We start from the raw sequence: 12,360 nt of genomic DNA, 5'->3' as shown, positions 1-12,360 counted from the left end.
AGTGGTTAAGATACCACTGATTGTATTGATGCACTGATCGCAGAAACGTTCTCAAGCATGAAAGAAATGTGGAATCAATTGTAGTAGTCTCCTCTGGTGCTGTAATTCAACACTGGATCTTACAATTAATTGTTTGGAAAAGAATTACTAGAAAACATAGTCCAGTAGTCTCCTCTTGGGCTTCCCTGGGGGCTCAGACGGTAAAGAATCCGCCTGCAAGGTGGGAGACCCAGGTTCGATCTTGGGTCAGGAAGATCCCCTGGAGAAAATGCTAACCCACTCCAGTATTCTTGCCTGGAGAATTCCAGGGACAGAGGAGCCTGGCGGGCTGCAGTCCACAGGGCCGCAAAGAGTCTGACATAACTGAGTGACTCTCACACACACACACTTTTAGTCTCCTCTTATCCATGAAGGACACATTGCAAGTCCCCCAGTGGTTGCCTGAAATCGTAGATAGTATGATACTGGTTCAATCCCTGGTCTGGGAAGATCCCCCATTTTCCAGAGCGAGTAAGCCTGTGCGCCACAACTGCTGAGTGAGGCCATATGCACAAAACAATGAAGTAGATATTAAAATTAGTTTATTTTTCTACTTAACTCTTAATAAATGAGAAGAAACACAGTAGTCTGTCTCATAAAGAACATTTATAATACATAACAATCCATAAAGCCTCATGGTGAGGTAGGAACAGCTTTGGAAAACAACGCACAGTCAGAAACATACAAAAAGTTAGGTAAAATGTTGCAGCACTAAAGACGTTTTATCTGCATCTGCATTTCATGAGATGATAATTGCATTTAACTGTGCCACACCTGGCCCAGAGGACACCCTGTGGCAGACACAAAACAACACAACACAGAGGTTTCATAAAGAATCACAGATACACTGATACGCTTCATTGTGCTGTTTCAAGGCAGAACCATAACATGGCAACTTGTGTCTTTTTATATATAACCACATATTAATCGTATGTTACATTCCCTTCAGTATCTTTTTGCCAAAGACACTGAACCATAAAGTTTTTGGTTTAAAAGTCTTAATTGAATGACATACAAAAGGCTCCTGTGCCAGTGAAAATGACTGCTAAGTATTTCAGAACTTGTTAGTAAAACTAAATAGCATTGCCACATGATAGCGGTAGAGTTACATCAAAATAGTGCTATTATAATTCCCGTTTCAGATGGTCAAACACTGTATGACAGTTTCAATTTAAAAAACAACAAACCCTCCACCTTCCCAAGTTTTAACACTGTTTTATGACTTAACTGAAACTCTATTAAAATAAATAGTTCTATATTGTAGGATTCTTCTCCATATTTGTGTATGTGTGAACATCCTAAGACAGCAGGTAAATGACATTACATCAAATGATATTTGTTTATAAACAGTAAAAATCTACAACTCAATACCAGTTAGCCTACTAAATACTTCACATTAGGTTCCATAGGCCTTTTCCTTCAGAACTTTCAAAAATTCAAAATTAACTGAGGATGTTAACAAGGTACAAACATTAATAGTCATCTACTTGTGATTTTCCAAGGTGCTCTTGATGCAAATTCTTCCTGGTCAAATTACATACCTTAGTTACCCAAACATACTACTTTCTAAAATGTTAAAATACACACAGCAAAGTTTCTGAGTTTTTTACTTTTCCTTTAGGTTTTAGTTCATACTTTATACAGGGCAGATGCTCTCTGGAAAAAAAAATTTTATTAAACAATCATATAACTAAAAGGTGACAATGGAGAATTAAATCTCTCTCATCACTAAGGCGGAATTTAGGTTGGAAAAAACTGTCTGGGTTGGTTTTAATTCAGGCACATGCAGCACCTCCATCTTACTAAATTGAGACGATAGACACATTTCTAAACACATATTCTAAATACACTGATCTTGCTCAAATATAAAAGAGCCAGCAGGAGAGATGCACCTCCTAAAACTGATGCAGTGTTATAAAACAGCATTTAAATATTGGGTTTAAGTCTCCTAATAATTAATGGAATTTCCCTCATTTTCTTCCAGGAAAGAATAAACTATTTTGGAAAAGACACTTAAATCCCACAATATTTAAATATAAAAGCATTTTAAAAAGATAATGCTAATATAGCTAAAAATGGGTTAGAAAGTGCATTGTAAAGAAATAAATAATTCTCTGCTAAAACTGAAAAGGTGGGTCAGTGCCCACTGATTTTGCTATTATGGCAGAAATCCTTTGAAAAAGAGAATCCTATGGTACCACTTTGTTACTTATGAGCTACTTAAAATTATGAAGTGAAATAACTAAAATCTAAAGGCTGTTACTTTCAAAGCACTTTGAAAAAAAAAGTAGCCCTTGTCCCATGCTTATACACCATTAAAAAAAAAATTCTTTCAGTTGATGTCGTATGCCTTATGCAACCTTTAATAGACCCAATAGAGCATTGTAAAGAAAACCTCATTGAATGTAATATATATTACCAGTTATCCTTTTATATCACTACTGAAATATTTCTATAACATAAATTGTTTTGAGATCTTCAAAAAATGGTAAATCAGGAATGTACATGATATAATTTGAAGCTTTCTCTTGTTCACTCATATGAAATTCCAATTTCATGTTTTAAAAAAATGTTTGCAAAATTCCAAGTAACTACCAGTTTAGGAATTGAAATATACAATATCAGAAGAGTATTAAATGATAAAGATGTATTGCAAATTGGCAGGTTATGGTTTTGGCCCATTATAGTAAATATGAACTTACAAACTGTGTTCCTAAAATTACCTCATTCTCAATGGAAAAATCGGGTGTTCTTAAACAGGCCCATTGCCAGCAACAGGCTTATACTAGGAAAAAATCACATCGTCTACCATAAAAGATCATCCCTTTAAAAAGTTAACTGTCAAATGCCAACGTTTTCATCTTAAGACCCACTAAACAATGAATTATTTCAAATCCCAAAAGGTAGCCATCCCCAAAGTAGTCAGCTATAAAAGGTACTAAAGTAGTCAGGATACCTCGTTTCTAGAAAAATAGAGCTATACATGATAACTGATATTAATATTCATCCTTTTGAGGACAAAAATCTAGTTTCTTCACAAAGCATAATCCCTCTATCAGAAAAATATAACTTAAATACCCTTAAATAATATTTGTGTATGGATTTGAAATCCATACAAACAATGAAATAGCCAATAACAGTTTCCTGTATAGATATTACGACATCTTGCAAAATAAGCCACTATTGGAAGGTCTGAGCAATGTCAAGACAGAATGACATATAGAATCTCAATTATTAATTTTGTCTTAACAAATTTTGCTTTTTGACAGTTTAATATCCAAACTGCATTAACCTTCAGATTTTTCTCTCAAGTCAATGGCTCTTGGCAAAGCACAAGCATTGCTGGTTGGGCTCAAAAAGCTGTTTGAATCCATTCATAATTGGTCACTGTGAAATGACTCTGAAGTTATTTTTAAAACTCACAATTTAAAAGATTAGATTAATAAGCTTTCATTTAACATGTAATTATTAAACAGTCCTAAAAATATTTATTGTATATTTTATGAGTAAACTTTCAACTCTGTTTCTAATGCCAATCTTTCAAAGGAAGTAATGCTGGTGAACATATTCATCTTTTAGACTACCTTTGTTTTTTTTTTTAAAAAAAAGTTAAAATTCTCAGAATAATTTAGATATGTAGTCTGATTATTAACTTACAAGAATCTAAATACTTAAATTTGGTAAAACTTCCTTCCCTGCTCTTACTGTCCATTTGCCCTATTATAGGTATACTAGTTCAATTTAATTATCTATTTATTAGAATAATACTCAGCAACATAGGATACAGAGTAGTAACTGATCTTCAGTATCATAAAACCCCATGTGAAGAAAAAAAAGAACTTTTCCTAATAATATTCATGAGTCATTCTTAAAATATGCTGCCATTATGCTATGTAATGATCTCAAAGGGCAAGTAAATATTACATAAAACGTCAAAGGAAACAGACCTGTTGATTTTTAGAGTTCTAGCAATTATAATTCTAACAAACAAAATATAACACTGGGGGAAAAGAAAAGCAGAGAAATTCCAGTAACAATTTAAATTTATTTATCCCCCTAATTAGTTTTTTACCATTGAAAAACTGGAAATCAAATAGCATTATGTTATATAAGGTTTATACTTAAACAAAAATGTAACATAGTGTTAAAACTGGCTTTCCAAAACTGTTACAGCATAGCTGTACTCTGCACTAATAGTCACAAAGTTGTAATATAGAACTCTGTTAAGCAGTCCCATTATGTTCTTACAAAAATAGAATTAAACTGTGTGACCAGACAAGGACTTCAATTACACTACTTGGCAAACATAGAATTTCAATAGAGTCTTTTTTCCTCTTGCAGTTTAAAGCAAAAGTCAAACATCACATCTTTTTCAAGACTCACAAAGATGATTCGGGTTGTTTGTTTGGCATTTTTTTAATCTCTATCACAACAGCAGGGATGTTTTCAACTTTAGTCCTCTTGGGCTGCTTCTCTAGATTGTCACTAAGTTCTAAACAGGAAATGCTAACTGACGGGGCCTTTTCTGCATCCTTTCCAGACTGGGCTTGTGGCCGTGTCCCACAGCATTGCTTCAAAGCACACTGAGTTCTGCAGGCAAGTTCACACGGGACTACACTTGACTTAGAGCCTACACTAGCAAATTCAGGCTGAATGGTGGTAGCGTGAATTCCGTGATTATGGAAAACGTCTTTAATGATCTTAGCCACCTGCATGTATGATGCCGGGTCTTCACATTTTATGTGAGCAGTGGCAATGATTCTGCTTCCAGCAAGTTGCCAAACATGTAATTCATGAACTTCCTCAACTCCTTCAACATTTCGAAGTTCTTTTATCAAATTTTTGATATCAATTTGTTTAGGAACAGTTTGGAGAAGAATAAGAGCAGACTCCTTAAGCAATGGATAAGTTGTGTAAAGAAGTATACAAACCATTACAACACAAAGAGTTGGATCTAAATACAGTACCCAGCAAGGACCAGCCTCTTGAACTGTTGCCTGAGTACTATTAACTAATTCTACAAATGCTTTGCAGGGGTCAGGTATACAGGGGTTCACACAAATCTCCCCTTCAGGACAACCTTTCCAATTAAAGTAAAAGACTAAGGCATTTACTACCACAATCACTGAACCCAAAGCATCTCCAAAGACATGCAGAAAAACTCCACGCATGTTAAGTTGTCCAGTCTTATCTTCATCCTCTTCCAATTCCACCTCTTCAGGTTCTCTGATAAGATTCCCATTCACTTGTACTTCCATTGCATCATTTCTGGACTTTTCTGGATCTACAAAGAAATAAAAACTCTGTATCAAACACATCTAAAGTGTTTATATAAACATTCTTGCCTAATTCCATTTAAGAGATGGAGGTGAAAATTTTTCATAAAACATACCCTGGGAACATTCTATACTTGGCATATATCAAAAACAACAAAACTGAATGCCATCACCCCAAATCATACGCAACTATGGATAACTCTTAATACACATGGCTGACCTGACACAGAGCTCTAGTCACTTTGCATCATTCAAGTGTTAAGGTTAACTTTTAGACTTTTGTCACTTATAAATGATAAGAGTCCCTTGATGGAAGGGGTTTAGAAACTGACAAATCAACCATATAAGCCTATCAACAATCACACGGAGACTTCAGGAAAAGTTGGAACTAAATGATCACTATCTACCCTACTAGCTCCTTTAAAGGAATTATACACACCAGAACAGCTTAATATTCTTTGGAATAACTCCTTGCAGAGTATAGTGAGAGGAAATTCAATTGTTTATTAAACATTTTCAATATACAACGTCAATTTCATTAACATGATATCCTGAATCCTAGAAAGAGGAAAATTGTCTATGTAGTGCCATGCATGTGTGGTTTCACACAAATAGGTAAACAGAAATTGATATTTCCATATAAATGGAAAACAGTGGGAGGAAATACACCAACCTATTAAAAATATCACTGAGATGGGTTAGTAGGGCATTAGGATGATTCCTTTTCCCATCTCCTCTTTCAACACCTATTTCCCCAATTTCCTTCCAAGAGCACTTAATGTTTAGAATGAAAACTACACATTAAAAATATAAGATGAATAAATTATCATCACTTTTACCTTAGTACAAAAACGACAAATCCTAAGTGAAATGTTAAAACATGCCCCCCGCAAAAAAACAAAAAACATGCCCAGACAGGTCCTAAGTCTAGGATTTTCAGGATTGGGTTTAGACTTTAGAAAATTCACCGACACATGCATTGCTGTTCATAACAGAAACCTTTAACCAAGATTTTGAGTTCAGGAAAGTCAATCACTAAGATCGCTCTGAATACATTAAGAAACTTGTTTGAAGGGCAAAAGTACTACTTGGGCAGAGCAAGCTTCCAAACATCCAACAACTAAGGACCAACTGGAGATTCTCTCCGGTTTTCCAAGAGGGCGAAGAAATTTAATTAGGAAGCACTGCTGATCCTGCAAACGCCAAAATCAGACAGTCTCTTGGAACGACAGCCCGTAAGACTGCCAAGTGCAGCTGTGGACCGCAGCGGGCTGAGGGTCACCTCCTGACCTTTTGCCCGCTCTCACCACCACAGTGCCATCTACACCCCCAAACGGGGGGCGGAGGACGCACTTCCCCGGCTCCTGACACCGGCTGACAGCGCGGGGCTAGGGTCGTCTGTTTCGGCGGCTTCCCCGCAGGTGCGGGTGCGGGAGCCGGCCCGGGAAGGAGCGGCCCCGAGGCGGCGCGGCGCGGTCCGCTCGGGCGCCAGGGGGCGTGCGGGCCACCCCGCCCGGGGCCATCCCGGGGTCTGGGCTCCCCAGGGCCAACCACCTGCGGCGGCGGCTTTTCTCTCCTCACCTGTCTGGTCCAATTTCAGCCCGTTGGAGTTGCTGCTGTTGGCCACCAGGATGTTGGTCTCCTCCTGGTCGGGACCCTGCTCGCCCGGGGTCACGGCGTTGTCGCTACCCCCGGCGCGGCTGCTCTTGCTGCGGGCCCCCTTGGGGAGGCCGTGGCTGTGCCCCCCGTGCGAGTGGCTGTGGCTGGAGTCGTCGCCGAAGCCGCTGTGGTGGTGAAAGAGACAGAGCCCCAGCACGTTGACCACCAGCCCCGCCACGCCGACCCCGAAGACCACCAGTGGCTGCTGCATCTCGTGCGGCTCGATGAAGCGCTCGATGGCCTCCAGCAGGATGGCGAAGCAGAGGCCGGTCAGGAAGATGGCGTTCACCAGAGCCCCCATCACCTCGGCCCGGATCCAACCGAAGGTGTTCTTCTGGGTGGCGTGGGTCCGCCGGGCGAAGCGCTCGGCCACCAGCGCCACCACCAGCGCCAGCACGTCCGACAGCATGTGGAAGGAGTCGGAGAGCATCGCCAGGGACGTGGTCACCCGGCTCACCACCACCTCCAAGACCATGAACATGAAGGTCAGTAACAGCATGCAGAGCAGCCGGCCCCGGTTTCGACCCCAGCACCCCATGGCTGCGGCTGAGAAGCCCGCGCGAGCGCGGCCCGGACACTCCTGAGGCGGCGGCGAGGCGCCGAGGAGCCGGCGACGGAGGGAGGGAGGGCGAGCGGCGCGGGGCTCGGGAGTCTGCCGCGGGGCCTCGGTGACCGGACAGGGGCGGGCGAGCCCGGGGTCTAGCCGCCGAGCCCACGCGCCTGCGGGCGTCCCCGGCCGGCCGGCGGCGCGCAGCTCCTTCTTAGGCGTCCGTCCTCGGAGCCGGCGCCGAGGCCCGGCTCAGCCCCAGCAGCCCCCACACCCCCACAGCGGGGCGGCGGCGGAGGCGGCAGGGAGCTGGGGCTCCCGAAGCCCGCCGACAGAGAGCCGGAGCAGGAGCGAGCAGGCGGGCGGCGGGGGCGGGCGACCGGCAGCTCAGCGCTGAGGAGGCTCCAAGCATCTGCGGGTTCTCCGCGCAGGTCTTCCCCTCCGGCGGTCTTCCTCCGGTGTGGCCCGGACCGAGGAGGCGACGCCTGAAGAGCTAAAGAGGCGGCGGCCACGGCTGCTGCACTCGGCCCGGTGTCGGGCGCCTTCTTCGCCACCCGCCGCCCCCCCGCCTTTGCAGACGGTTTACAAAAAAACTTTGCTTTGCACTCGGAACCCCCGTTTTCACACGGACCCGAGCGTGACAAGGCCTCGCCGCCCCGCCCACCAGGCCCGGCACGTCTTCCCATTGGCCAGGACCCCCTCACGACAGCCGCCGCGTCCCGCCCACCCGCGCTCGCTATTGGGCAGAGGCTCAGAGGGGCGGGGAGGAGGCGGTATCGCGGCTTCAACAGATGGGGGCGGGGCCTTTCCCTTCAGGAGCCGGGCGTGGGCCGGGGGCCGCGGCCGGGTGCAGCGACGGGCGTCGTGGGGGAGGGTAGGGGGCGCGGGCCGCGTGCAGCAGGAGGGGGAGGGGCAGGGCGAGGCAGGCGGGGTCCCCTCGGCGTGGCGGGCCTCTTGCCCGGGCGCTGCGGGTCCTAGCAGCCCCCCTCACACCTGTCGGGGGCCAGGCAGCAAACAGACTTTGATCCTCCCAGCCGGGTCCACGTGGGGCGGGCCGCTCGGCCGCCGTGTGACAGTCGGCAGCCTGGGAGGGGCAGGGAGGGGGAGCCCCAGTGTGAGGGGCGGCGGGAGGCGCGGGGGCGCGCTTCTGTCAGAAGAACCGCGATTAGGGCCGACAGACTCATAAACAAGTGCAGCACGTAACTTGTGACTCTGCTCAACACCGAGTTGAGGAGTTCATCCAGGACGGTCCTGCGAGGCGATGAATGGAATCTTTGTAAATGTTTCAATAAAGCAAATCACCCCCTATCGCCACCATCGCCCGGATACCTTGTGTGAAGTCAGATATTTCTGTCACTGATTATCTAAGGATCATTTAGGGTGCAGACTTAAAGCAGAAGAAACCTGGGTTCTGGTTCTTGCTTTGCCACTAGCCAGCTGGGTGACTTTGGGCAAGTCAGCCGGTCTCTCTAGACCTGTTTCTTCGTCTATGGAGAGTAAAGGACTGAACAAGAGATCTTAAGATTCCCCCTGACTTTAAAATTCTAAGGCTCTAAGACTTAAACATTGTATTTATACACTACAAACAGCAGAACCCAGTGTTGGTTGCTATGGGGAACGGGAGGGGCAGTGAGAATACAGAAGTATGAGCTTCTGTCCAGGTGGAGGTGAAACATATAAAATTTTAAATTACGGTGAAATACTCCTGATAAATTGTGCCAACACTGCTTCAGATTGGATACATACCTTGCTGTGCTCTGAATGGAGACTAGCTAATTTGAAAGTGAAGGCTTCCTGCTTCGTAAGTGGAGGGGTGGCTAGAGTCAGAGTGGCCTGAAGTGGACTCCGGAAGGCCTCACCACAGCCCCTCAACAGCGAGAAGGACCTCCAACTGCTCTGGATTGCTGGGAGACAAAGACAGTGCTAGCCAGTGCCTCAGGGTCTGTATATAAGGCTTGTTTGGGGCCATGTATTTTTGCATTAAAAAAAATATTATTTCTAGAAAAGTTTTTTCACTTGTATATGGTGTATTTCTCATCTCCCCAGCCAGACTAGAGAGCCAGATCCTCATCTATTTCTGTTCTTCTGGAATGCAGAAGAATGGAGGAAACTTCCCGAGACATTTATTAAGAAAGAATTGACAGGACTTGATTGAAAGCTGATAAGGAGAATTTTAAAAAGATAGTTTTTAACCCGACAAGGAAAATATTGCTTAAAACAGGGGGAGAAGTTGAAAAGGGTGTGCAAGGAGCTGCTCTTAACGAGAAAATACTGAGCCTGTTTTTTAATGTGCTGAATTTTCAGTGAAGTCTGGATGGTGGGAGTGAGGAGATGGGATTGGGGACTTCCATAATCTTCTCTCTCTTGGTGTAGACAATGGATGTTTGTGCATTCATGTATATGAATACAGCCTCAAACCTCCTTCAAACCAGGTCCCCCTATATAGACATTGAGGAGCCACGTGTGGGTCAAGATATCCCACGGAAATGGCCAGGAAGCAGTTGGAAGACCATTTTGCCTCCTATTGGGAGCTGCTGGGTCCCTTTACTTAAAAGATAGATTCCTTCAGGGAGTTCCTTGGTAGTCTAGTGGTTAGGATTCAATGCTTTACTGCTGTGGCCGTGGCTCAGCCCCTGGTTAGGGGAACTGAGATCTTAAAAGCCATGCGCTGTGTGGGAAAAAGCAAAAAGAAAAAATATTCCTCCAAGTGTAAGTATTTAATGTCCAAAAAGAAATCAATAAGACGATGCAGAAGGCGAGGATGCTCAGCAAACAGTAGCAATCCTTTCAATAACTAAGCAGACTGAATTGGGAGACGTTCAGACCCAGGTAAAAGGGGCTCTAGGTTCAAGTCAACTCAGTAGTCACTTATGAGAACCTGCGTGGTGCCACATTTTTCCCCCTCTTGTAAGCCACTTCCCAGACAATGTGCTTTATGCGCTCATAACCTAGAAGCAGGGAGGGGTGTCAGAGATGCATTTTCCAGATTGGAAAAGTTATAATCATGCATTCCAGAAAGAGTAATATTTACCTATCAGCAAAACATTTCAGTCAAATAAACCTTTTATCCCCCCTAGCATAGTGTAGTCAAAATACTTTGGTAGCTTGACTCAAACTTGTCCTTTTTTAGCCGAGTGTCTTGGCATAGCATTAACACAGCCAGAAGTGGGTTAAAATGAAGGGAAGCTATACCATTATTCACCAGCACTCCTGGAGGTTGTGGCCCCAGGTTGAGTAAGATGGCTTGGCTTTTTCTTCCTAATTCTTGAGAACTCTCCTGACAATTTGCTTGGTGTTCAAACTGACTAAACTCAGCATACTTTAAAGATGAGAAAATAATGCTCATTTTGGAAAGAGATTGCCAATTTGAGTGAAAGTCAAATGTTGAACACAAACTTTACAATTTCAGAGCCCTCTAAGACACCTCCCTGCTTTATCAAGCCAAGCTTCTCCAAATTGGATCTTCTTAGCTCAATGAGCTAGCCTAAACCTTATCAACCCAAAGTGTAGGTTTAAAAGGATTCTTATAAAAAACAAACAAAAACTGTTAAACACAGACACACCTCTGAATATTGGTTTTCAAAAATCATGAGTGTTTGAAGCTGTGTTAAGGACAGATAGATGAATAAAACCATGTGAAAAGCAGATTGCATTTGACTTTGGTTGGTGGCCAATCAATTCTAATGTTCAATCTTAGGGCAAAAATGATGGGGGAAGTCAGATATGTTTGTCTTGTTTTGGAATATATTGACTAATTACTAAAAATATAAAACCTCTACCAACAACATGAAGGCTTGAATTTGTAGTTGCTCCCGGAGGGAACAGGCAGTAAAAAAAAAGAATAAACAAGTAACAATGCAGTAATAAAGCCCAGAAACATCACAAAAGGGCTCAGAGGTATAAGGGAAACCATATGAAAGAAAGGGTCAGAGCTGGAAACTCTACTGGGAAGCAAACGGGAAACAGGAACGGGGTAGGGAGTAGAATGTCCAGTGAGAGGCCCCAGACAGTCACGGAGCTTTTTGTATGTGTTGATTAAGCTAAAGAATGGCAGGTGAGAGTGAATAGCAAAGGAAAACTCATTTTTCTTAGAGACTGAAAACTGGATCTAAGATCTTGTCATGCCTGGAAATTAAATCTAGAAATAAAGACCCTGACACCTATATAGAACGGCTCATGAAAAGCATTTGTGAATTTCTTGGGTGCAGTGTTACATAATACTAGAAATTGTGGAAGGCGTAGTTAGTCAGTTTTAAGGTTTAGGCTGAATGCCCATTCTTTCTTTAGCCCTTCTAACTCTAGGGGTGGGAGATTGTAATTAAAGTACAAAGTACAGAAGTCTAAAAAAAAAATTTAATTTAAAAGCATATTTTTATGACTCTCTCCGTTACTTGTCTATAAAGATGATGTTGACCAGCAGAGTATGTTGAGAGTTTTATATACCTGATGACTTTTAGAAAGTTCAGGGAACTGATCCTTAAAAATGACATATTTTGGACAAGTTATTAAAACTCTGTAGGCCTCACTTCCATATCTTTTTAGTGAGGGGTTCTAAGGGATGGCCATTTAACTGGAGTTATGTGTGTGTGTGTGTTAGTTGCTCAGCTGTGTCTGACTCTTTGCGACCCCATGGACTGTAGCCCACCAAGCTCCTCTGTCCATGGGGATTCTCCAGGCAAGAATACTGGAGTAGGTTAGCATTTCCTTCTCCAGGGGATCTTCCCAACCCAGGGATGGAATCTGCATCTCCTGCATTGTTGGCAGGTTCTTTACCATCTGAGTCACCAAAGGAAGCCCTAAGATGTGACCACAGAAGACGATACTGCCTACCTCATATTC

General features: G+C 43.5%; 1 protein-coding gene across 1 annotated transcript; it reads right to left on the bottom strand.

Annotated features, from left to right (window-relative positions):
- Positions 1-564: 564 nt before the first annotated feature.
- SLC30A1 (solute carrier family 30 member 1) lies at positions 565-7,576 on the bottom strand. Its single transcript, XM_027565668.1, has 2 exons — positions 6,897-7,576; positions 565-5,323 (listed from the first exon to the last, which is right to left on the bottom strand). The coding sequence occupies exons 1-2, from the start codon at positions 7,510-7,512 to the stop codon at positions 4,419-4,421; spliced, it is 1,521 nt and encodes a 506-aa protein (XP_027421469.1). The 5' UTR covers positions 7,513-7,576; the 3' UTR covers positions 565-4,418.
- Positions 7,577-12,360: the final 4,784 nt, after the last annotated feature.

Source organism: Bos indicus x Bos taurus, chromosome 16, assembly GCF_003369695.1.
Source record: "Bos indicus x Bos taurus breed Angus x Brahman F1 hybrid chromosome 16, Bos_hybrid_MaternalHap_v2.0, whole genome shotgun sequence".
In the NCBI taxonomy this organism is placed as follows: Eukaryota; Metazoa; Chordata; class Mammalia; order Artiodactyla; family Bovidae; genus Bos; species Bos indicus x Bos taurus.
This window is presented reverse-complemented; position numbering and strand designations above follow the sequence as displayed.

Coding starts and splice junctions, on each gene's coding strand:
- SLC30A1 (XM_027565668.1), bottom strand. CDS start 7,512: ATGGGGTGCTGGGGTCGAAACCGGGGCCGGCTGCTCTGCATGCTGTTA. Junction 5,324..6,896: donor GCTGAAATTGGACCAGACAG/GTGAGGAGAGAA, acceptor ATTTCTTTGTAG/ATCCAGAAAAGTCCAGAAAT.